The 27,711-nt window shown below is 40.5% G+C and overlaps 1 protein-coding gene across 1 annotated transcript in view; it reads right to left on the reverse strand.

Annotated features, from left to right (window-relative positions):
* Positions 1-1,325: 1,325 nt before the first annotated feature.
* pfdn1 (prefoldin subunit 1) overlaps positions 1,326-27,711 on the reverse strand; it is a 142,884-nt gene continuing 116,498 nt past the window's right edge. The window contains exon 4 of the mRNA XM_068043545.1: positions 1,326-2,197. Within this exon, the coding sequence (XP_067899646.1) occupies positions 2,114-2,197 (84 nt within the window). The 3' untranslated portion in view covers positions 1,326-2,113. The remainder of the gene's footprint in view (positions 2,198-27,711) is intronic.

Here is a 27,711-nt window from a genome sequence, read left to right on the forward strand (position 1 = left end):
TTATTGTAGCTGACCAGTTTGTTGACTTTACCAAACTTGCTTTTCCACAGCTCACTGACGAGAGAAATTATAGTGCATTACATGTGCTATGGACAGCATTAGGTATTACACCTTGGAGCACAGATTTGAAAGACTTTGTCATGTAAGTTGCATTGTCACTAATGAAAGCAGACCCACTTTGTTGAAATCTGCACTGTCTTTTGAAAGAGTTTAGATTATTGCTTGGGAAACTGTGGTATAATTAACAACTTTTAAGCAAGCACTATTGTTAGCTTTCCTGACCGTACATCTTCGGCCTTACCACACATAAAATCAAACAAAACATCCAGCACATAATTGTATGAAAGCAAAATACTACAGATGCTGGAAATCTGAAATACAAACAGAAAGTGCTGGAAATACTCAGCAGGTCAGGCAGCATCTGTGGAGAGAGAAGCCAAGTTAATGTTTCAGGTCTGTGACCTTTCATCAGAATTGGCAACGGTTAGAAAAGAATTAGGTTTTAAGCAAGTGAAGGTGGGGGGGTGGGATGGTGATATCATACACCTCCCCTTTTGTTCTCTTCCCCACCATCCTCCCCGTTGCCCACTGTGTGAGATCCAACAAAACATTGCAGCTCGTACAGAACAATATTCCACCATCGCCATGCAGAATTTGACTTCCAAATTCTTTCACTTTGCTGCAGTAAGGGTTGTGGCTGTTTTTGATTTGCTCATTCTGGCATTCTCACTTGTCTGCTAATACTTGAGACTGCTTCTCAAACTGCACTGGAAGTCCTCCCTCATCTACTAATTAGCAAGTTGAACCTTGTGTCAATCACTAAAACGCGCAATGTTCACAACGTGCCCAGCAATTAGCGAAGTGAGCCTTGGGTCAATGTATAAGACATGCAAAGTTCGCAAAATGGCCAATTTCACAGAGGACCCGAGATTTTACGGTCTGTGACACATTTTTCACAGCCATGTATTTTGTAAGGCCCTACTCATAACTAAGTGCGCCACAACTGTTTCATAACTTTTGTGTCTTTACTTAACTACTTGATGGTTTTGTAGGTCTGCAGGACAGCACTACATTTTATGTACAAGAGGATGAGAATTCAAGTTTTGCCTATTTTCACTGGCCACAAGTGGGAACACTCTATCATTGGTAGGGGTAAATTCACATGATTGAAGAACACTAGGACAAGTTTTTCTAAGAGTTAATCTCGTTGGCGGCTATAAAATGGCTTCACTGGCTGCAATAATGACATAGCCATAGCTATCTTAGTTGCTTGAGAAAGACAGTGTATAATCTGAATCTTTATAAAATTGGAGAATAGAACACCATTTTAAAGGATGATGTTTTATTTCCATTTTACCAGATTATTCTCAACATGTAAAACAAATAATGAGACTGTTTCAGAGCAAGACATCTCATATATTCACAGACACATTTATATAATCTTACATTCCAATGTAAAAACAGATGCCAGATTTAAGGAAGCAAGTGGTGGTGTATTATAAACCTGTCTCAAGATCAGTTTACCTATTGTCCATACTTCAGAAAACCAGACAGACAGAAAACACAGGACTGCTTTCTAAACAACACAGGCTGCCAAATGTTCAGTGTTAAAGTAACTGCCATAAAATGAAGTGAGGCTGCTTACATATACCACTAAAAAAGTTTTGCTTTTTTGATGAAGATACTGAATAACTGAACAAAAGGAATATGGTAATAAAACTGTAGGTGGATTTGGAGATCATACATGACAATCACAATACTACAGAGATCACTGGAACAATGTGCTCTTGCAAGCAAAATGATCATTTGTACAGGTAAGGTGTACCATTTCAGTTGCTTTTGTATTAACCCATGTTTTAGTTGGATTCTAGCAGACTGCTGACCATGCTACCACTTACACTACTAGAGCCAACTCCTTTCACCTGGTAGCAGGATCATAGACCCACAAAATAACTGGGTCTACAAAGTGTGCCATTGGAGAAGGATGACAGACTTAGTGTTAATGCGGGAACTGGCTGATGGACACCGGTCTCCAAGAATCCAACCTAGTGAGTACCAATATAAAAGTGGCTTCGGTTTAATTTTGAAAGCCAGTTCCCAGTAGCGTAAACTGTTATTGTCCTCTTCTGGCCATTAGCATTTCTCTGATGTTGTCTTCTGCATCTTTCACACTGCGTTCTAAGTAGGACTTTCGTTGCTGTTAAAAGAAGATAAGTACAGTTAGTTTGTTTTAAAATATCCTGATTTAGTTTTTCCTATTAATGTTTTTAAAGAGACCACAATAATTGCCAAATCTTCCTTTTAATTAAATGTGAGGATCAGTAACAAACTAAACCACTGAAAACAATGCTTCTATTCACACTCGAGTGTACAGGGCAAAACTAGTTGCCATTTGACACATCACACCAACACAGGTATTTCACTGACTGCTGAAGTGTAAACAGAGCCAGCTCAAATATTAACAATTCTGCAACCACGGGATATGTAACAAACTGCTTTGTCATCAGAGGTTAGTTTCTTTTTTAAATGTTCGCATAGAACTTTATTCTATCCAAACAAATTAGAGTTTAGTTCATGGATATTCTGTCTGAATAATTTACCCATGGTACATACCTTAATAAACATGATTTAATATATAAGCTCCATTACAAAAAAGCACAAAACATGTTTTGGCTTTCCTTTGATTTTCCAAAATTTACAGCCAGAATATACAATATTATCAACATTCTCATGTGTAATGTTATATTTTTCTATGCACGCATACACTTATTGTTTTATCTTGTTAATTCATGTAATATTTCTCATGCTATCTAAACACCTATGTTGTTTTTTCAATCTCCATCAGCTCAATTGTGATGTTATGCTGCACACCCAATTCCTGTTATGTTCAATTAGCAGATCACCAGTGCTGGAAAGTTCCTAAATCCAATGTTCCAGAAATAGATTTATTACCAACCAGTGAAAGCTACCCACCCACAGGACCCTCCTGACAATGCACAGATCCAAAAATCTTCACGTGCGCTGAAGAAGCAAAACATAGTTTCTCCGTTTGCCTATATAAGCTGGGCTGAGTAAACTATGGGTCTTGCTCTCCATCTTTGTTCGGAAAGCTATAAATTCCTTCTATTTTCCCTTCATTTCCAGAAGCCTTGCAAAACCCACAGAGAAGCGCATGTGGCCTTCAACCAGGCCTTCAGTAATGCCCTTTGAGTGGACGACTGGAAGGAGTTTCTAAGCATAGCATCTTCATGGGGCAGTGTAGAGCATAAACTTAGTGGAGGAATAATTGAACCACAAGCTACCATTCCAAACGAACAATAGCCTGGTTCTCTAATATAGCCAGCATCACAACAGTTTACTTTGTTTGATTAATAGATTCAATTAAAGACAGTCAATAGCGCTGTAGAAAATAGTTACAATTACTCTGAAATTTTTTAATAAGCTTTCATAAAGAGTGGTGTAATTAATTTTATACTTTTAACTCCAGATAAATTCATACTGGATCCCAGGAAAATTCTAAATCAAGCACAAAAGTTCAAGGTGGCAAATTACTTCCACATTTACTCCCATAGAATTTATTCCCGGTATCACACGTCAATGTATAATCCTAATTCAATTATAAAAATAATCACAAGTACTCAGGCTTTTTTTGCACAGTACACATCATCAGGCCAAAATTTTTTTAAATATAAAATAATCTGGTCAAATATTACATTCTGTATATTACAGATTTCCATATAGAATCAACTGAAATACGAGTAACTAAATTGACATTTAAATTGCTTACTCTTTGTGAACAATTATTTACAGGAATGCCTTAGCTACTAAGATCAAATTTGATTGACAGAGCGCAAAAGGGAGAGAGAGAGAGAGAAGGAAGTTGCATTTAAGCTCAATCACTATTCTAGACGACACAAAGTCACAGAATGTTGAACATCATGACTGATCAGGTAATCGTTTTTTGCAGTGGTGTCAGTTGAATGTTAGCTAACCATTCAATAACTCTTCATAATTCAATTCCACATGAAAATATATTAGTATTTGCAGTTAGACCAATTTACAATCGGATTCTACAATTATTTTAACACGGCTACACTATCATGTATTTCTGTACTTCCATCCATCAACATGTGTGAGTGAGGAAAGGCAGAACCTATCAGGCAGAAACCAAATGGACTAGGATTTTACATCTTAAATACCAGCTTCATACTGGAGATAGGGGCAACTCTGCATCAAGTAGTAGGTGGGTAAAGGAATGTGTCCCCCAGACACTATAATCTCCTGAAACTTGTTTAAATACCTTCAGGGGTCAGATAGAAACTTCCCAGAGATTCTTCTAAATTGGTCGTAGGTTTTCTCCCCCTGGTTTATTTGCCTCTCCAAGGAGATTGCGTGGCTTGTGGGCAGAGGGGAGAGCACAAGGGTGTTCATGTGTAGACAAGACATCGTCGGTGCACCAGTCAATCTTTTCATGTCCTCATTTACTTATGCTTGTAATTCAGCCTCTATTTCTTTTAAAGCTTACTGTCAATAAATTCCACTGTACACATCTACTTTTACCTGCATTTTTCAGCTTTCCGTGTATAATAACCTAATTCTAATGCTAGCTCTTACTGTGCCCATGCATACATAAATTTGGCTTTGACATGGTGCCACTCAGCTAGTTAATTTACATTCCTGCCTCGGAGGCTGCTGTGTTCTCTCATTACAGCACTCTCAGGGTTCTGTAACACTATTAAGTCCACAGAAAGATATTCATGAGAGAGAGACTGGGGAGATGCACGGATTCCAGAAAAGTAATGAGGAAAGATTAATGCAAAGATGAAGATTAGAAAAAGAGGATTTCAATGCAAAATAAATCAGCATGAGTATTATCAAACTAATTCAAATTTTACAAAATAATGCCAAAAATGAAAGATTTAAATAAACAGCATGCCCCGCCTTACTTTCTTGTCTAATTTTTCACTATGATGGCTATAACAAGAATTCAACAATATCACAGCATTATAAAGTGCAGAAGGAGGCCAGTTGTCCCATCATGCCTGTGCCAGCTCTCTGAAAAAGTTATCAATTAGTCCCACTCTACTGCTCTCTCTCCATAGCCCTAAAATAAATTTCCCTTTCAAGTAGAGAGCCTTTTGAAAGTTACTATTGAATTTGCTTCCACCACTATTCAATGTATTCCAGATCAGAACAACTCGCCGAGTAAAGAAAAAAATCTCAACTCCTCCGTGGCTTTTTTGCCTTACCTTACATGTAAAACATTATTTTCTTACCTGCTGTAACATTCCTGTTATTATAAATCAGAGCATCACGAGAGCCATGTGAAATGCCATGCAAGATCCTTGAGTTATTACATAAGCATATGAAGTGTGAAACAGAAAAATCCAATTATAGTCATAGAATCATTACGGCACAGGAGTCAGCCATTTGGCCCATTGTGTCCATGCCAGCTCTCTGTAGAGCAATCTAGTCAGTCCCATTCCATCACTCTATCCTCATAGCTCTACAAATTTATTTCCCTCACGTGCCCATCCAATTTCCTTTTGAAATCACTGATTGACCCCGCTTCCACCAACCTCATAAGCAGCAAGTTCCAGGTCATTACCACACGTAAAAATGTTCTTCCTCACATTCCCCTGTATTTCCTGCCCAAAACGTTCAATCTGCGTCCCCTAGTCCTTGTACCATTAGCTAATGGGAACAGCTTTTCTTTGTCTACCTTATCTAAACCTGTTACAATCTTGTCTACCTGTATCAAATCTCCCCCCAACCTCTTCTGCTCCAAGGATAACAACCCCAACTTTTCCAACCTAACCTATTCGTTAAAGTCCCTCATCTCTGTATTACGGCCATGTGGGTGGTCCCACTGTTCAAGTCCCCACCTGACCTCGGCAAGTGTTTTGTGATTAGGGTTTAACCTCTTTGGTGTATTATCTTTTCAAATAGACAGACAGTGTCAGGTTTTCTTGTAGGTTTTAAAAAACAGTTTATAGATCAATACGCCTTGTCACAACCGCATTCACTTACACATTCACGCGCGCGCACGCACACACGCAAGAAGACAGAGAGGGGAAAAAAGGAAAGTGACTTTTAGTGGGGTGGGTGGAGTGCAGTCACGATAAACCTGTTGAATTCTGTTGGAAATTAAGTTCTCAATGGGTGCAGGCCTGAGATGATTGTAGATTTCTCTCATGATTTAAGGTTCAGTTAAAGACAGTGGGGCACTTCTAGTTCACTGCTGTCTAATATAATCACAGTCTCATGGAGTTATACAGCACAGAAACAGACCCTTCAGCCCATCGTGTCTGTGCCGACCATCAAGCACCTATCTATTCTAATCCCATTTTCCAGCACGGCCTGCAGCCTTGTATGCTATGGCGTTTCAAGCGCTCATCTAAATACTTCTTAAATGTTGTGAGGGTTCCTGCCTCCACCACCCCTTCAGGCAGTGTGTTCCAGATTCCAACCACCCTCTGGGTGAAAAAATGTTTCCTCAAATCCCCTCTAAACCTCCTGCCCCTTACCTTAAATCTGTGCCTCCCGGTTACTGACACCTCCACTAAGGGAAAAAGTTTCTTCCTATTTACCCATCAATGCCCCTCAAAATTTTGTATACCTCAATCAGGTCCCCCCTCAGCCTTCTCTGCTCTAAGGAAAACAACCCTAGCCCATCCAGTATCTCTTCATAGCTGAAATGCTCCAGCCCAGGCAACATCCTGGTGAATCCCCTCTGCACCCTCTCCAGTGCAATCACATCCTTCCTATAGTGTGACGGTCAGAACTGTACACAATACTCCAGCTGTGGCCTAACTAGTGTTTTATACAGCTCCATGATAACCTCCCTGCTCTTATATTCTATGCCTCGGCTAATAAAGCCAAGTATCCCATATGCCTTCCAAAACACCTTATCTACCTGTGCTGCTGCCTTCAGTGATCTACAGACAAGTACAACAAGGTCCCTCTGACCTTCTGTACTTCCTAGGGTCCTACCACCCATTTTATATTCCCTTGCCTTGTTAGTCCTCCCAAAATGCATCACCTCACATTTCTCAGGATTAAATTCCATTTGCCACTGCTCTGCCCATCTTACCAGCCCATCTATATCGTCCTATAATCTAAGGCTTGCCTCCTCACTATTTACGCCACCATTAATTTTTGTGTTATCTGCGAACTTACTGATCATACCTCCTACATTCACGTCTAAATCATTAATGTACACTACACACAGCAAGGGTCCCCAGCACCAATCCCTGCGGTACACCACTGGTCACAGGCTTACAATCGCAAAAACAACCCTCATAATTTTGAACACCTTCATCAAGTCTCTTCTTGAACTTCTTTGCTCTAAGGAGAAAAAGCTCAGCTTCTGTACTCTGTCCATATATCTATAAGTCTCTCATTTCTGATGCAGTTCAAGTAAATCTCTGCAACCTCTTCAAGGCCTTGACATCCTTCCTAAAGTGTGGTGCCCAACATCGGAAGCAGTACTGCAGCTGAGGCCTAACCAGTGATTTACCAAGGTTTAGAATCACTCCTTCCCTCACTTACTTTTTTTTTTAAAACAGCCTTATCAGCTTGTCCTGTACAGCCTGCACGTCTGTACACTATATGTCATAGAGAGATACAGCACTGAAACAGGCCCTTCGGCCCATCGAGCCTGTGCCGACAATCAACCACCCATTTATACTAATCCTACATTAATCCCATACTCCCCACCATCCCTCAATTCACCTACCACCTACCTACACTAGGGGCAATTTACAATGGCCAATTTACCTATCAACCTGCACGTCTTTGGCTGTGGAAGGAAATAGGAGCACCCGGCGGAAACCCACGCGGTCACAGGGAGAACTTGCAAACTCCGCACAGGCTGTACCCAGAACCGAACCCGGGTCGCTGGAACTGTGAGGCTGCGGTGCTCGCCACTGTGCTGCCCGGTATCATGTCTATAGATGTTTTTTTTTACCTTGGTTCAATTCTGATTGATAACAGGTAGTGGTGCAGTAATTGGTCTTTGTGTTCAGGAAGAGGAAGGGAAAATCAATTTCAGGTTCATGCTCCTGAACATTGTCCTTTTTGACTTCTTTTGGAAAGGGTACATTTGTGGATGTCAAATGAGGAAGGATGTATTGAGTGAGATGTCCCAACTGTGAATCTTCTAAAGTCAAATAGCTTGCCAACGTGCAGTCTTGGCTCACAGCAAAGGATGGTCACAGTCCTTTGCAAAGTAAAGGGTGAGAGGCTGGGAATATTGAAAGAAAGTTTCTACTCCAGCTTACCTCCTAGTGCCTGGCATCAGCATAGCAAAAGCCTGAGTGTATTTTCTTGCATCAGGTTATGCTTTCCAGAAGAAGAAAAGGTGAAAAGAAGTGCAGTAAAAATCAGCAACTATGAAGGTCAAGTTACAGCAGTAATTTTATACTTCTGTGTTCTCTAACTGCTTAATACTGAGATTACAATCTCTTTTCATTATTGTTGCACTCTTTCTGACATTTTTATCAGGTGAGCAGACAAGATTCTGAAGTAGAGCTGGAAACGTACAAGCAAACCCGTCTAGGTTTAGATGAAATGTACAATGACGTCTGGAAACAACTAAAGGAAGAGAGAAAAATTCGAATGGTAAATGTTTGTAAAGGATAGTAGTGCTCTGTTTTTGAAACAAGTAGCTAATATAACTGGGGATATTAAAGTTGAGAAAATACAATTTTTAATTTGTATATTTTAGTACTGGCTTTAAAAATAATTCTTGAAAAATACCTCAACTTAACACTGGACAATTCTTTAGATACGACCATTCTTGGTTCTGATTGGCTATTCTATACAAGAATTCATATCTGTAACTGCTTCTGAAGAAAAAATAATTTCATTATGGCCAAACTCTTTCTTGGGTGAGAATATAGGTTTGAAAGCTGTTTGCATCTTTCAGTTCAGTTTTAATGGTTGAAGAGATACTTGTGGATAAGGATAAGAGTAGTCCTCGGGTGAAGGTGCTAAATTGGGGGAAGGCTAATTATAACAATATTAGGCAGGAACTGAAGAACTTAGATTGGGGGTGGCTGTTTGAGGGTAAATCAACATCTGACATGTGGGAGTCTTTCAAACGTCAGCTGATTAGAATCCAGGACCAGCATGTTCCTGTGAGGAAGAAAGACAAGTTTGGCAAGTTTCAGGAAGCTTGGATAACACGGGATCTTGTGAGCCTAGTCAAAAAGAAAAAGGAAGCATTTGTAAGGGCTGGAAGGCTAGGAACAGATGAAGCACTTGAGGAATATAAAGACAGTAGGAAGGAACTTAAGCAAGGAGTTAGGAGGGCTAAAAGGGGTCATGAAAAGTCATTGGCAAACAGGATTAAGGAAAATCCCAAGGCTTTTTATACATATATAAAGAGCACAAGGGGTAACCAGGGAAAGGGTTGGCCCACTCATGGACAGAGATGGGAATCTATGCGTGGAGCCAGAGGAAATGGGCGAGGTGCTAAATGAGTACTTTGCATCAGTATTCACCAAGGAGAAGGACTTGGTGGATGATGAGCCTCGGGAAGGGAGTGCAGATAGTCTCAGTCATCTCATTATCAAAAAGGAGGAGGTGTTGGGTGTCTTGCAAAGCATTAAGGTAGATAAGTCCCCAGGGCCTGATGGGATCCACTCTATAATACTGAGGGAGGCAAGGGAAGAAATTGCTGGGGCCTTGACAGAAATCTTTGCATCCTCATTGGCTACAGGTGAGGTCTCAGAGGACTGGAGAATAGCCAATGTTGTTCCTTTGTTTAAGAAGGGTGGCAAGGATAATCCAGGAAATTATAGGCCGGTGAGCCTCACGTCAGTGGTAGGGAAACTATTAGAGAGGATTCTTCGGGACAGGATTTACTCCCATTTGGAAACAAACGAACTTATTAGCGAGAGACAGCATGGTTTTGTGAAGGGGAGGTCGTGTCTTACTAATTTGATTGAGTTTTTTGAGGAAGTGACGAAGGTGATTGATGAGGGAAGGGCGGTGGATGTTGTCTATATGGACTTTAGTAAAGCCTTTGACAAGGTCCCGCATGGCAGACTGGTGCAAAAGGTGAAGTCACACGGGATCAGAGGTAATCTGGCAAGATGGATACAGAACTGGCTCGGTCACAGAAGACAGAGGGTAACAGTGGATGGGTGTTTTTCTGAATGGAGGGATGTGACTAGTGGTGTTCCGCAGGGATCAGTGCTGGGACATTTGCTGTTTGTAGTATATATAAATGATTTGGAGGAAAATGTAGCTGGTCTGATTAGTAAGTTTGCGGACGACACAAAGGTTGGTGGAGTTGCGGATAATGATGAGGCTTGTCAGAGGATACAGCAGGATATAGATCGGTTGGAGACTTGGGCGGAGAAATGGCAGATGGAGTTTAATCCGGACAAATGTGAGATAATGCATTTTGGAAGGTCTAATGCAGGTGGGAGGTATACAGTAAATGGCAGATCCCTTAGGAGTATTGACAGGCAGAGAGATCTGGGCGTACAGGTCCACAGGTCACTGAAAGTGGCAACGCAGGTGGATAAGGTAGTCAAGAAGGCATACGGCATGCTTGCCTTCATCGGTCGGGGCATAGAGTATAAAAATTGGCAAGTCATGCTGCAGCTGTACAGAACTTCAGTTAGGCCACACTTAGAATATTGCGTGCAATTCTGGTCGCCACACTACCAGAAGGACGTGGAGGCTTTGGAGAGGGTACAGAAGAGGTTTACCAGGATGTTGCCTGGTCTGGAGGGCATTAGCTATGAGGAGAGGTTGGATAAACTCGGATTGTTTTCACTGGAACGACGGAGGTGGAGGGGCAACATGATAGAGGTTTACAAAGTTATAAGCGGCATGGACAGAGTGGATAGTCAGAAGCTTTTTCCCAGGGTGGAAGAGTCAGTTACTAGGGGACATAGGTTTAAGTTGCGAGGGGCAAAGTTAAGAAGGGATGTGCGAGGCAAGTTCTTCACACAGAGGGTTTTGAGTGCCTGGAACTTTCTGCCGGGGGAGGTGGTGGAAGCAGGTACGATAGCGACGTTTAAGAGGCATCTTGACAAATACATGAACAGGATGGAAATGGAGGGATACCGTCCCCAGAAGTGCAGAAGGTTTTAGTTTAGACAGGCATCAAGATCGGCGCAGGCTTGGAGGGCCGAATGGCCTGTTCTTGTGCTGTACTGATCTTTGTTCTTTGAAAAGTAATCATTGAAAACCATGTCTACATCCTCCGGCTCCACACACAGATTGCCACTTTGGTCCCTAATGGGCCCTATTCTTTCTCTGGTTATCCTCTTGCCCTTGTAATACTTATAAAACGCCTTGGGATTTTCCTTTATCTAGTCAGTCAGTGCTTTTTCATGCCCCCTCTTCGCTCTAATTACTTTTTTTAGTATCCCCGCTACACTTTCTATACTCCTCTACGGCCTTCACTGTTTTCAACCCTCTGAATCTGCTAGAAGCCTCTTTTTTTCCCCTTATCCAATCCTCTATATCCCTTGACATCCAGGGTTCCTTGGACTTGTTGGTCCTACCCTTCACCTTTATGGGAACATGTTGGCCCAGAACTCTCATTATTTCCTTTTTGAATGACTCTCACTGCTCTGATGTAGACTTTCCTACAAGTAGCTGCTCCCAGTTCACTTTGGCCAGATCCTGTTTTATCATATTGAAATTGGCCTTCCCCCAATTCAGTACCTTTATTTTCGGTCCATCTTTGTCCTTTGCCATAACTACCTTAAATCTTTCAGAGTTATGGTCACTATCCCTGAAATGCTCCCCCACTGACACTTCTACCACTTGATTGGCTTCTGCTGTAGGACTTTCTACGTGCTGGCTCAAAAAGCTCTCCTGGATGCACTTTAAGAATTCCGCCCCCTTTAAGCCTTTTGCACTAAGACTATCCCAGTTAATATTAGGTAAGTTGAAATCCCCTATTATTACCCTAGTATTTTTACACCTCTCTGAGAATTGCCTACATATCTACTCCTCTATCTCTCACTGACTGTTTGGAGGCCTGTAGTAGACACCCAGCCAAGTGATTGCCCCCTTTCTGTTTTTAAGTTCTACCCATATGGCCTCATTTGAGGAACCTTCTAAGATATCATCCCTTCTTATTGCAGTAATTGACTCCAGAATCAATTGTTCAATGCCATCTCCTCTTTTACACCGCCCCCCCTGTCACGCCCAAAGATTCTATACCCTGGAATATTGAGCTGCCAGTCCTGCCCTTTCCTCAACCATAATATCGTATTCCCATGTGTTAATCAACGCCCTTAATTCATCTGCCTTACTTGTAAGACTCCTTGCGTTAAAATTGATGCAATCCAGCCTTGCATTATCCGCTTGTGCCTTAACAGGTCTATATTTATCCTGCCTTCCAAACCGACTTAGTTTCTCTTCCATATTTGGCTGTGCATCAGCCTACTGTACCTCCACTCTGTACCCCATCCTCCTGCCAAATTAGTTTAACCCCCCCCCCCCACCGCCACCACACTCCCCAACAGCACTAGCAAACCTCCCTGCAAGGATGTTGGTCCCGTTCTGGTTCAGGTGCAACCTGTCTGACTTGCACAGGTCCCACTTTCGCCAGAAACTGACACAGTGATCCAGGAAACTAAATCCCTCCCTCCTGCACCATCTCTTCAGCCACGCATTCATCTGCTCTATCCTCCTATTCCAATACCCACTAGCACGTGGCACCGGGAGTAATCCAGAGATTACAACCTTTGAGGTCCTGTTTTTTAATCTGCTACCTAGCTCCCTAAATTGTTGTTGCAGGACCTCATCCCTCTTTCTACCTATGTTGTTGGTACCAATGTGAACCACGACCTCTGACTGTTCACCCTTCCCTTTCAGAATGTCCTGCAGCCGCTCCGTGACATCCTTGACCCTCGCACCAGGCAGGCAACATACCACATCCTGGAGTCATGTTAGCGGCCACAGAAGCGCCTATCTGTACCCCTTACGATAGAATCCCCTATCACTATAGCTTTCCCACTCGTTTTCCTCCCTTCCTGTGCAGCTGCGCCACCCATGGTGCCACAGACTTGGCTCTTGCTGCATTCTCCTGAGAAGCTATCTTCCCCCAACAATATCCAAAGCAGAAAATCTGTTAGAGAGGGAAATGGACCCAGGGGACTCCTGCACTATCTGTCTAGTTCTTCTACTCTGCCTGACAGTCACCCATTCCCTTTCTGCCTGAGCAGTCTTTACCTGCGGTGTGACCACCTCCCTGTACATGCTATCCACGATGATCTCAGCCTCGCGGACACTCCACAGTGTCCCCAGCTGCTGCTCCAGATCCGAAACACGGATTTCGAATAGCAGCAGCTGGAGACACTTCCTGCACACGTGTTCGCCCTGGACACTGGAAGTCTCCCTGACTTCCCACATTGCACAGGAGGAGCACTCCATGCTGCCCAACTGCCCTGCCATTACTTACTGATATAGGATTCTACAGCAGGGTCTGTGCCTTCTGGCTTGCTGGATTACAAGCTGCTGGATGTTGCTTCCCAATCTCTCTCTCAGGCCTTAGGCTGTTTTTGTTTTTTTAAAAAGAAGTAAAGCTGTGTTACTTCTCATCTCCTGGTAGATGTTCTCATCCCTTCCCCATGGTGATCACACAATGGCCCAGGACGTGGCTACTTCAAACCATCTTAGTTTCAAAAGAAGACATTGAATTCTGGAATGTTTTAGGATGGGGTGCAATTGACACCTCTTCACTTTGATGATTTGTCCTTTGTCAGACAGTTTGAATACACAAAGGTCAGTCCCTTTTCCTTCAGTGGCCATTTTGGACCATTATTTATTTTTTAAAATAAAGGTTCATTTTTAAAAGACAGAGTCAGTTTTTAAATAACTCTTCAGAGTTAATCCATAGTTTGTATCATCGCACTTCCAGTGTGCGAGACACCTAGAACTATTCTGGTGAATCTCCTCTGCACCCTCTCAAGGACCCTCACATCCTTCCTAAAGTGTGATGACCAGAAGTGGACGCAATATTCTTAGTTGCTTCATAAAGATTCTGCATAACCTTCCTGCTTTGTACTCAATATCCCTATTTATGAAGCCCAAGATCCCATAAGGTATGCCAACTACACTCTCAATATGTTCTGCCACCTTCAAAGATCTGTGTACATGGACCCCCAAGGTCCCTCTGTCCCGGCACACTCTTTAGAACTGTGCAATTAAGTCTATATTACCTCTCCTTATTCCTTCTGTCAAAATGAATTACCTCACACTTCTCTGTATTAAATTCAATCTGCCACATGTCTGACCATTCTGCTAGCCTATTTATGTTCTGTCGCAGTTGATTTGTATCATCCTCACTGTTTGCTATACCTCCATGTTTTGGTCTTGCTCCTTCCAATAACCAAAGTATAGCCTGTGTCATCACAGAATCTACCCAACTTATTTTAACCTAAAAAAAAATGTCCAAATTTATAATTTCTCCCTATTTGGTGAAGGTACACAAGAAAAACCTGCAGGACATCAATATAACATTACAATCTATATGATTTAACCCGAACCAGTTGTACTCCAACAGATGATGACATTCCAACTGGACTGGAACCAGTCTATCCAGAGTAATTGACCTTTAAGCTTACAGACTTCAATCCTGTGTTTAACCAGATATTCATGCAACTCTTTTTAAAAAAAATAAAAACAATGCGCCATTAACTCCTTATGATGAATCTATTTTGTATATGTATAACTGAGAAGTTATCCTTCTGATCTCTAACAATAGTATCAGGCAAACCCCACACCTGCCAAGACTGAGGCACACATTATTTCGCCACATGAACACTAAAACTTAAAAATTACAAGTTCCTGATTAGAAAGACATTTGCATAGCACCAGACAGAGTGGAAACAAAGGGAGCCAGTCCCTGCCCCCAATACACAGAAACAGACCTGGTCAAACCAGTCAGTCACGTGACCACCTGCTGGCCAACTAGGGGAGTTTTAAACTGGAAAAACAGATTTCGAACTCAGTACACCCCTGTGCTCATGCAGTAAATATCTCTCCTGGAACTGAAGCAAGAATTACCTCCTTGCCTGTCCTGCTTGCTTTCATCACCTTCCCACGGAACTGAATCGTGTGAAAACACGTTAAACTCAAAGAGAGAAAGGTTTCCTACGTGAACAAAGTTTTAAGAAAGACTACTGGGCCCCAACGAAAAGCAAGACTACTTACAAAAGGACTACAGTGAGCTCAAAGCACCGTAATAAGATATTGCCTCAAACTGTTCTACTTAACTTTTCCTCTTCTCTTTTCTGTCCCTATCTGCACGTTTATATTGCGTGTGCCTGCATGCGTGGGCGCGTCATATATCCATATTAGAGTTTAAGTTTAAGGTTTAATAAATTTAATCTTTCCTCTTTAAAACCACAGAAAGCCTGTGTGAGTTGGTTTCTTTGTTTTATAATTGGAAAACTGTGAACAAGGATTGAGGGAAGGTGGGGATGGGAGAGGGAAATGGGATTAATGTAGGATTAGTATAAATGGGTGGTTGATGGTCAGCACGGACTCGGTGGGCAGAAGGGCCTGTTTCGGTGCTATATCTCTCTATGACTCTATGATTCACAAAAAGGGGAGCTCAAAACACAGTGTGTTTAAAATTAAACCCTGTTACAATAAGACCAGGTGAAGATAGTAACAGACCCCCTAGACACCTTTCGCATCTTGTCGTAACAATAGTTTGTTAATTTAATACAATACAGAGCTAGGTGGGAATGTAAGCTGTGAAGAGGGCACAAAGAGCCTGCAAAGAAATATACACAGTTTAAGTGAGTGGGCAACAAGGTGGCAGATGGAGTATAATGTGGGGAAGTGTGCTGTTATGCATTTTGGCCGTAAGAATAGAAAAGCAGAATTTTTTTTTTTAAAAAGGTCTGAAACTTCTAAATGTTGATGTTCAGAGAAATTAGGGTGTACTTATATAAGAAACAAAGTTAGCATGCAGGTATAGTAAGCAAACAGTAAGACAAATAGCATCTTGACCTTTATTACAGGGGGATTAGAGTACAACCATAAGAATGTCTTGCTACAATCCTATAGGGCTTTAGTGAGACCACACCTCGAGTACTGTGCACAGTTTTAGTCTCCATATTTAAGGAAGGATATACTTGCATTGGAGGCATTACAATGAAGGATCACTAGATTGGTTCCTGGGATATGGGAGTTGTCCTATGATAAGAGGCTGAGTAAATGGTAGCTATATTTTCTGGAGTACATGTAAGGTTCTGAAGGGGCTTGACCGGGTAGACACTGAGAGGTTGTTTCCCCTGGTTGGGGAATCTAGAACACTGGGGCACAGTCTCAGAATAAGGGCATCTATCATTCTGTGCTGAGATGAGGAGAAATTTCTTTAATCAGTGGGTTGTGAATCTTTGGAATTCTGTGCCCCAGAGGGTTGTGGATGCTCTATTGTTGAGTATATTCAAGGCTGAGATAGACAGATTTTTGGTCTCTCAGGGAATCGAGGGATATGAGGAGCAGGTAGGAAAGTGGAGTTGGGGCAGATGATCAGCCACGATCATACTGAATGGCGCAGCAGGCTCAAGAGGCCATATGGGCTACACCTGCTCCTTTTTCTTATGTATTATAGTTGTAGTTATGCACTCGCGATTTAAATCAATTTAATCCATTTAAACGTGCATTTTTTCTACAATACCCAGCCTTTCAACTTTTAAAAAACCCTAATCATGTTCCTGCTCAATTTTCAAATGAACAAAAGTTCAGTTCTGTAAGCTTTTCATTATTTTGAAGAGTTTTAACAATGATCCTGATCAATTGGATGATGTACATGCTCATCTTGTGTATCAGTAGGGGGCAGTCTTATTTCAGGAATTATATGTAAAACATGAAAATATTACTTTTCCAGTTTCAGAAAAAATGTTTGATATAAAATGGGTATAAATGCAGCCATGAGTGCTCTATTGTCTGCCAGCACAAAGAACTCTAAAGAACCTCAATGCTAAAAGAATCAGGATGACCATCAATTTCTTACAAAATATGTGCTCAACAATCTTTCCAGGAAATATTTAATTAAAGCCACAGCCTATGCAGCAGAACTTGTGAAATGACATTACAGATGAAGTGAATTCAAAGGGGCGTATTTTTGTTGTGAGGAGAGGACAAATTCACATTATTCACTAAATCAGCTCTTTATCTTTGTTCCTGGTTTCCTTAACATTACTTTTATTATTACAGGTATTTTCCATCCTTAATTTCTGTTTCCCCATCATTGGAGTATTGATACAGCTGTGTTAAAGGGAAATCTCTGAATTCTCAGAAGTACTTTTAGTGAGATTAGCTGTAGTTAGAGCTATTCTGATAAATAGCAACAACTCATGCCCAATTTATTCAGGCTCAACTAGTACCATTTATCACTCCAACAAAATTTGAGATCCCAACTAACTTACAACAAATGCTCTCAACTCCAGGATTGTGTGTTTACTGTAACATGCAAGTTGTATGTATGAATGATCAATGTGTAAAATCCATCTACAGAAAATAAAGTGGATGCAAATTGCTCATAATTGATAATCTTTTCAAGTTCATGTCCACACCCACACCAGCACTTTGCAGATTCAACACTCATCCTTACTGTACAGATTTAAATTTTATAAAATCGCTGCATTCATATTTTGTCAGATTTTAGTGCTCCAATTATTTTTTGTTTACTGTATGAAAATATAAAGTTCTAACAAAGTTGGATATGTAAACCAACACATTATTTACAATATATATTCCCAGATATATCTCAGAGGTATTTCAGCGAGATTTTGAGAACTACCCAAAAACAGCGTAACTTGATAGAACTGCTTCTCAAGCAGAAGTGCAAAATCAGAAGTGCAAATGATTTGAGTGAAACAAATTATCACTTGCTACTATGACTTTCAAATTGAAAAGAAAATCTACCATTTCAAATTAAAAACCTATTTTGTTTAAAAAAAACACCATTTTTGCGACTTCTAATAATTTCAAACGATGAAGACTACTTATTTGGCAGATAAAATTTCTAGAACTGCACTTTTCTTGGTCCTGAAGATCAAAGAATAATGCAGCTGACCTTTGTCCAAGGGCAAGCAGCTGCAGTCAACTGGAAATTAGCCAACCCAGTCACTGCCAATACATGTTCAGCTTCTTTTCACACATCTAACTCCTATTTAATGTTCCCACCCAATTCTTCAGTGATGCAACTTAACTGACTAGTGACAAAGTCAGGTACCCAACCTACAACCATATGGAATTTATTTCCTGCTGAAGCCTCCGAGCATACAATTCTGATACAGCTGCAGCATAGTAAGTCACCACATTCACAAGTCAAAACTCACACATGCAGGTAAGTAAGATTCTGCAGCATTCATATTTTGCAACCCAATGATTTGTCAAAATTAATGACAGGTCTGTTCACATACCTATGCTCATCAGATAAAACTCTCTGTAGTTGTGATGACTATCCCTAATTTACAAGCAGCTGTTCATGTGGTTAAAAGAGAAATAAATGTGCTGTCATACTGTCTATCCAGCAGGGATTTACCACCATGCATATTAAGCACATATTAACAATTGTTTAAAAAGAGCTCAAATTTTAGCCAATCCCAATGCATGTCACCACCAAGTTAGCATTTCATGAACGGCTCCCAAGACAAGCTCAGACTTCAGCAAGTTCACACTTCTGTATTTAATATTGGAAAAGGATACTGGACTTGAATTCAGTAGATTGGGGATACTAAATATTCAGATTTCAGCAAATGCACCCAGAACTTCAAGCAGGCCAAACTCCACTTCAGTCTCAAGTCCAAGGCACAAACCAACTCAGAGAAGGTAACTGCCCACAAACAGATCATTCTTGCATGTCTGATTCTCTCCTATTCATAGCCAGCTCACAGTTTGCATAGGATTTTCATGTACATACCTTGGCTGCCATGCATAATGCTTACACATGCCGAATGACTTAAAAAGTGTTAAAAAGTAAAGCTCTCACTCTTCAACAAGGCCCTGCAGCCAGCAGGGAACTGGGATAACTAAACAGTCATATTGAGGGAGGGGCAGCAGCCATATTTTCACCTCTGAAAAGAGCAATTCATGGAGGTAGGCCAACAAGGATACAAAATTCAAGTGAATTGCAGAGTCCAACAGCAAGTGTAAATAGCATTTTTCTGCAAAGCTGCATCTATAAACCTATTACATTGATTACATTGTCAACACATAATGAAGTGGTTATTTTTTGAAAGACAAAAAAAAATGAATAGTTTTGAATGCGGTAGCTCTCCTTTGTACCAGTTATACTGTTCTGCAATTACACCAACACCCAGTAAGTTTAACAGTGCTGTTCTGTATTTTGATTCAGTACATAGATACTGGTGCTGCCACAGCAGTGTTCCGAGTGAAACGTGTAATCAATTTCAATCATTCAAAGAAATATTTTACTCATTACATGGCATGCATGGAGGAAGTAAGGTTGAGTAATATCTTAGTCATGGCATGATTAAAGCTTTCAAATCTAGGTGGTAGTTACAATTGACAGGAAATGATTTATCAACCAAAAGAGACTGAATAAATAAATAATTTCTGCTTAACGGTTCAAGTCCCTCTAATTTCCAACTCTTCTGTATATGTGAATAAAAGTGACCTGAGTTCACAGTATAACCCATAAATAAATTGACAGTAAATATTGTGAATTCTACTACAAAAGCAAAATACTACAGATGCTGGAAATCTGAAATAAAAACAGAAAATGCTGGAGATACTCAGAAGAACAGAAAGAAACAGTTAACGTTTCAGGTCGATGACCTTTCATTCTGATAAAAGGTCATTGACCTAAAACGTTAATGCTGTTTCTCTCTCCACAGACGCTGCCTGACCTGCTGAGATCTCCAGCATTTTCTGTTTTCATTTGTGAATTCTAATAGGTTGGTCATCAAAAATTGTCCTTGTCTATTAGATGGTCAGGTCTTCCTATTCAACAAACATTATAACACATAGCAAAACATTTAAATGTAGTCACTAAACATTATATCCAATGGGTCCCAGTATATTTTTTATTTATTAATGTATGTCCTTTTCCATCCCAAATTTCTCCCAGCCTCTCCTCAATGCAGTTATTCTCATTAAGATATGAATGACTCCATGGGCTGAGAGTGCCCTTCACTACCTGACACAAATAACCATTTTTCACACAGGTCTAAACAGTCAGAATGGACCAGCCAATCGGCTGAGTTGAGTTCAGTATACCTCATCCAATGTCCACATAGACACTTTTCAGCACATTAGCGTATGATCGAGAAATGATCAAGAAAGAGTATGCACTGTGGTGCTGTCGATGGCCTCTGTTCCCTAGGCTAGAAAGGGGGAAATTGTTCAGTGTTTCTGCTACTGATCATTGACTAGCTTATGGGGATTTGATCAGCCTCAAGTGAGATACTGCCCATGATAAAACTGTCAGCTGCCTCATACTTGAGGGCCAAAGCACAGGATGGAGCATGAGCAACATCTGTGGGAACCATATCCAGCAAGTAGTCATGGAGAGGAGGAGGAAAGGACAGAATCATTGAATAGGTACAGCAGAGAAGGAAGCCATTCGGCCTGTTGTGTCCGTGCCAGCGCTCTGCAAAAGAAACTCAGTCCCACTACCCTGCCCTTTCCCCATTGCCCTGCAATGTTTCTCTCTTCAGGTGCTTATCCAATCCTTTTTCAAAGCCCTAAATGAATCTGCCTCACCACACTTTGCATTCCAGATCCTAACCACTTGCTACATATAAAGGTTTTTCCTCATGTCGCTGTTGGTTATTTTGCCAATCACCTTAAATCGGCGTCCTCAGGTTCTTGACCCTTTCGCCAATGGGTACAGTTTCTCTCTACACTGTCTAGATCCCTCACGATTTTGAACACCTCTATCACATCTCCTCGCAAACTTCTCTTCTCTAAGAAAAATAACCCCATCTTCTCCAATCTATCCACGTAACTGAAGTCCCTCATCCCTGGAATCAATCTCATAAATCTTTTCCACAGCCTCTCTAAAGCCTTCGCATCCTTCCTAAAGTGTGGTGCCCAGAACTGGACACAATACTCCAGTTGAGACCATAGCAGAACTTCATAAAGGTTCATCATAACTTCTTTGCTTTTGTACTCATTGCCTCTATTTATAAAATGCAGGATCCCTGTATGCCTTGCCACCTTCAATGATTTGTGAACCTATACCCCCCAGGTCTCTCTGCTCCTGCACCCAGTTTAGAATTAGGCCCTTTATTTTATGTTGCCTCTCCTCGTTCTTCCTACCAAAATATACCACTTTACACTTCTCTGAATTAAATTTCATCTGCCATGTGTCCACCCATTCCACCAGCCAATCTATGTCCTCTTCAAGTTTATCACTATCCTTCTCACTGTTCACAATCTTCCAAGTTTTGTGTCATCTGTAAATTTTGAAATTGTGCCTTGTGCACTCAAGTCTAGTCATTAATATGATTAAGAAAAGTAGTGGTCCTAGTACCGACCCCCTGGGGAACCCCACTATGTACCTTTCTCCAGTCCGAGAAACAACCATTCACTGCTACTCTCTTTCCTGTCACTCAGCCAACTTCATATTCATGCTGCCACTGTCCCTTTTATTCCATGGGGTTCAACCTTGCTGGCAAGTCTATTATGAGGCACTTCACCAAACACCTATCAAAAGCCCATAAACACCACATCAACCCCATTGCCCTCATGGGGCATCTCTATTACCTCATCAAAAAACTCCAGTTAGGAGAACACGATTTGCCATTAACAAATCCATGCTGGCCTTCTTTAACTAATCCACAAATGTCCAATTGACTGTTAATTTTGTCCCAGATTATCGTCTCTAAAAGCTCATCTACCACTGACGTTAAATTGACTGACCTGTAGTTGGGTTTATCCTTGCACCCTTTTTTGAACAAGGGTGTAACATTTGCAATTTCCAGTCCTCTGGCATCACCCCCATATTTAAGGAGGATTGGAAGATTATGGCCAGTGTCACCGCAATTTCCACCCTTACTTCCATCAACATCCTCGGATGCATCCCATCTGGTCTTGGTGACTTATCAAGTTTAAATATAGCCAGCCTTTCCAATACCTCTTTCAGTTTTTAGCCTATCCCGCATTTCAACTACATCCTCGTTCACTATGACTTTGGCAGTATCTTCTTCCTTGGTAAAGACAGATGCAAAGTAATCATTTAGTACCGCAGCCATGCCCTTGGCTCCCATGTGTAGATACCCTTTTTGGTTCATAAATTGACCCTATATCTCCTTTTACAATTTTTATGCTTATAGAAAACCTTTGCATTCCCTTCTGTGTTAGCTGCCAGTCTCTTCTCATACTGTCTTTGCCTTTCATTTCCTTTTTCACTTTCCCTCTGAACTTTCTATATTCAGCCTGATAGGTAAAGAAAAACCCCAGAAGCCAATTCTGAATGACAGAAAAAAGAATTATGAAATGTTTTCTTCTCCACCTAGAGGCGTCTCATTTATCTTCAATACTCAGCTGTTAAAGCAGTTCCAATATCCCCTTAGATGGCACCAACAGTATGACAGTCCTGACAGATTCATGAAATTCAGTGTAGGAAGTTTGTGGTCATTATCTTAATTCTCATATTTTGCAACAACTCTGACAAATGGGTCGTAGAAAAGGAAAACTACTCATTATTCTGCAGGTTGAGTTCACATAAGTTATTTTCCGTACAAAGCCACTGATCGCCACAAAAATAGATTGTTTTATCGGCTCAGTTGAGGTAACATAGGGCTGTAAAAAATAACAAGATGGGCTTCACTTTTAAGGAACTCTAAGTTTTATGGGGATAAGAAAAAAACAAATTACATTTGTTCCATTACAGGGTACTTCACAACCATGTTATTTGTTCAATCCAGCAGTAATGCCATGAAATGGAAAGACTCTTCGAGCAAGAACAAGCAAGCCTGAGCAACAGTCGAGTACGAAATCCATGTTACCACTATAGCTATGAAGCTATCCATTGATTTCAACGATGGTAACATTTTTACTTCACTTTTGGGAAGCAAGTATCATCAAAAAAGGAACATTTCAACAACTTATGGATAATGTCAAGTCACAACCACTGCAGGTTTTGTTCCAGAATTTCTAATACAAACAGAAATTAAGGATAATTGAAAAACAAAATCTAAACCTTCCCAGTAAGCGGAGTTGTTAAGAGGTCCCTTTGCTTCTGATCAACATGCTAACAAATTGATTTAATACATATTAGAATCTAATCCAGTCCAAACCAACAGGAAGGACATCTCTATCAGATAGCAGTACGATTTCTACATGAAATGAGTTACAGTAATCTCATTCCGCGGGCAAGGATCCACACCACTAAATTGTCTCCAAACGACAAAAATTAGCAATCTCACTTCAAAAGGCCACAGGATGCCTGGTGTGGCAAATGGGAAAATATCACACTGATGCAATAAAGGTTGCCTTTCTGAGACTCGGCTGAGGCACATTGGTGGGACAGAGTAGAGACAGCTTTACTGTGCATTCATTATATTATATCTTTCCTGGGAATGCTTGATGCCGACACTAGATGCCTAAAATTTAACATTCCATTCTCAACATTAACAATCCCCATCCTGATAAACACAAATAAACATTTATTTTATGATTAACAGCAAAGCCTCTATTGTTTCATTGGACTTGCAGCTTTTCATGTTTTTTCTTTATCCATTTCCCTCCTTCAGTTTGCATATAGCAAACAGTACCCAAACACAATCCACAATTTCCAAGACACAGAATACTAAAGTAGGAAAGGCCCTGCATTGAATCAAGAGTTTTCTGCAAGCTCCGTCATGCAGCAACAACTCCTGTGGTTTTAATGCCCTTGGTCAAACTAAGACAATTAGCAAGTCATTTCTTCATGAGAACTGTAGACCAGCTACGAGTGGGAATGGCTGAATTCTAGGAGTCAGTGAGCATTTGTCATCCCTGAGAAATGCCTATTAGGATGTTGAGGTTTGAGCCCAAATTTCAGTAAAAGATGTAGCAAATTAAGCTTACACTGGTTGAATCATATTTCAGTGGAGAAAGCTAGAAAACATAACAAAAATATCCCAAAAACTGGTATATGATATGCAGTTTGAAAAAATATGTGAAATAATTCAGCCACATCTATCCTCTTAGCACTGACCTATAGTTACTGACACACTGTCTAGCCTCAGGAAAAAGTGAAATGAAGGTCAGACTAAGCTCAGACTATTACAACCTCCACAATTATAAAGTTGTTCCACTGGAATTTTCTACCTCACCAACTTGAGCCACCCACTTTATTGCTGATTCAACCTTCTTTTAACCAGCTCTTTACTCAACATAAAGAACCTTAGGTTGATACAGCTGCTGAATTGAGCTTGGCACTGGAAATTTTAACATAGTTCAGGGTACAACACTGCAAAAACTGACAATATAGAAATCTGATGAAGTGGACAGAAATCTGACTACTTTGCAGACCCCTGGGATTCAACAAAGCTACTTCAAAAACTAATATCCTATGGCCTATCTCTGGAACTATTTTCCCAATCTGCATCACTTTCCTAACCTTCGCCCTCCCTTCAAAAGTCTCTTGAAAACCTGTCAATTTATCAGCTGGGCAATTAACAGATACAATATCAGGTGATAATATAATCACAACAATCTGATGGGTTTCATGACAATATTAATCATCATAGCCCTAGTTATCTAATTTGAATAATTAAGCATAGATATATGTGCTGCAAAAATAAAACATTTATCTATCAGAGGCTTGGAACAGTCCTATGTAAAACACAGTATTATACGGTGCTTCATGTACACTGTATAACTTGCCTTCTTCACCTACAGCATAACCCAGCCCTTTTGATACATTTTCAAGCACCAAGTTTCATTAAGTTCATGCAATGGAAAAGCACATGACTCATCAGTGTCAAAAAACATGAGCCTTCTGCTGTTAGTACTAGATATTTGCTATGAAAAATCTACAACAATTGGTGCTAAGAAGTAATCCTGATGAGACTTGGGTTGGGAAGGGAAAAATAACTATTAATGCTTAGTTAAAGGTCATTGACCTGAAATGTTAACTCTCCCCACAGATACTGCCAGACATGCTGAGTAAGATTTCCAGCATTTTCTGTTTTTATTTCAGGCTTGGTTAATGTTGTTTTAAGCTAACCACAGGTAGAATGGCCACATTTCATCACTGTTCTTCTAATATAAATTACAGTATGAGCTTTAAATTAACTTTACTATGATATCCATTCAACAAATGGTGACATTGCTGATCAACACATCAGAATGCAGTCCAAGAATGTGGTGGTATGAGTAGTCAATGAAATCATAGTCATACAGTCATTCATGGCCTAGAAAGAGGCAATTTGGCCCAACAAGTCCATGCCGGGTCTCCATGGTGCAATCCAGTCAGTCCCACTTCCCCACACAATCCCCATAGCCCTGCAAGTTTATTTCCCTCAAGTACTCATCCAATTTCCTTTTGAAATCACCGATTGTCTCTGCTTCCAACACCCTCAAGAGCAGTGGGTTTCAGGTCATTACCGCTCGCTGCATAAGAAAGTTCTTCCAATATTCTCCCTGCATCTCTTGCCCAAAAACTTGCAATGTGTTCCCTAGTCCTTGTACTAACAGTTAATAGGAACGGTTTTCCCTTGTCTAACCTAGCTAAGCGTGTCATAATTTTGTACACCTCTCAAATCTCCCCTCTGTCTCTTTTGCTACAAGGAGAACAACCCCAGCTTTTCCAACCTAACCTTGTAACTAAAATTCCCCATCCCTGGAAGCATTCTGGAAAATCTCCTCTGCACCCTTTCAAGGACCCTCACATCTTTCCTAAAGTATGAACCAGAATTGGATGCATTACTGTAGTTGGGGCCTAACCAGAGCTTTATAAAGTCAATGTTAATTGTATATTAATTGTTTAGCTGTGTGCAGATGATGGACATTAACTGGTTCACTTGTGCTCCCATAAATAGGAACAGACTGAAACTCTGCTGGCTAGATTATGAGGTGCATGTTTGTAATGTGTATCTCTATAAATAAATGCTTATAAGAGTGTATAAAGATTGCCTCCAGTTCTATCCTTCACCTCCTGGCTTTCTAGAATAGAACATAATAGGAGGATGTGTGCCTGAAGATGAAGGCTGGAAACGGAAAAAAAAAATTCAGACAGAAAATTGAAATCCTAGTGGTCATTGTGCAACATGGCTGAAAGCAAGTGCAAATTGTCTGGGTATGATTACCCTCCGATGTTCCAAGCAGTATGATCAGTGGAAGAATTAAGTTACATCACTACCAAAGAGAAAACGAGGTATGACCTTGGCGTTGTTGATTCATACAAGGAGTAAAATCAGAAATAAAGTATTTTGTGAGATGGATGCCCATCAGTTGGATAGTGATGAATATTTAAACCTTCTACGAAAGTTCTTAGATGAAATCTACAAGAAAGATGATTTGCTAAATGCCTATAAGGCATGGTCAGAATTTGATAGATTTCAGAAAACAGATGATGATTCCATGAAAGAATATATCATGGACTGTAACAAATTGTATAAAAGTTGTCGAATTTCAATTTAGGGACCCATGGATCAGTACTCGCATTTAAATTACTGGATTGTGCTATGGTGTTTCATACGGACGCGCAAATGGTTCAGTTCTCAGAGAAGGAGACCCTGTTGGATCAGATGTCTGCTGCCTTAAAACAAAATTCCTGGTGAATCGATCATTTCTTTGAGTTTTCATGGAACAAATGAGACATTCCGCAATGACATAAAGAATACAGGATTCAATGATTGTCAAATTTCAAAATTCTCCAGATAACGAACACAGGCATCAATACAATCAAAGGATTAAAGAGAAAGAGAATAGGAATGAAAGCATCTTTAACAGATCTAGTTCTTACAACAGGACACAAAATTGCAACAAAAATAATGGGCAAATGAATCCCAGGAATGCCAAGGAACAGGTAATAGGTGCTTTTAGGCATGATTCATTAGACATAGTATCATTATGCAGGGAACTGCTCAAAATGAAGAGGCAAAGTCCTTAAAATGACACAAGGCATGGAGAATTCTGAGGAAAAAGATGAACATAATGAATCTGAACAAATTATACTATACACAAGGAGCTTTAGTCCTGTGATGAATGTGTTAGTCACAGACTCCTTTAACTATTTAGTAGTAGGGTCATGAAAGTGCTTTCTAAAAACTTTTTTGATGACTTGTGTTTTAGAATTATGGACATTGGTTTATTTGGGAAAACTGAAAAGACTCCATGGATTTTTTTTTTTAACAAGTGTCACTGGAAGATCTTGTTTGAAAACAAACCTTTACTGGATGCCACATGCCTTAAGCTCAATAAGCAACAGACCTGGGAGAGATGTTTTCGGAGAAGTGACATGTCAAAGATTTATGAGGGTCAGGAGTTGATTTCACTTTTGAGATGTTTTGGTTCAGTTGGGGTGTGGTTTGTTGTTGAAAGCAGTTGGAGATCAGCCTGCTAAAAGAAAAACACACAGCTCATCTCGTTCCTCCCGTCACTGTGAAACCCTGCACAAATTCACTGTGCGAGAGCTAAAAACCCTGATGCCGCATTTCTTCTGAGAAGCTCCTGGAAGGCCTGCCAGATTAATTCTCGACGCTGCCTGAAAAGAACTGCTCCAGAAAAAATCCCAGTAACCCATCTACAGGT

The sequence above is a fragment of the Heterodontus francisci genome, chromosome 12, assembly GCF_036365525.1.
Source record: "Heterodontus francisci isolate sHetFra1 chromosome 12, sHetFra1.hap1, whole genome shotgun sequence".
Lineage (NCBI taxonomy): Eukaryota > Metazoa > Chordata > Chondrichthyes > Heterodontiformes > Heterodontidae > Heterodontus > Heterodontus francisci.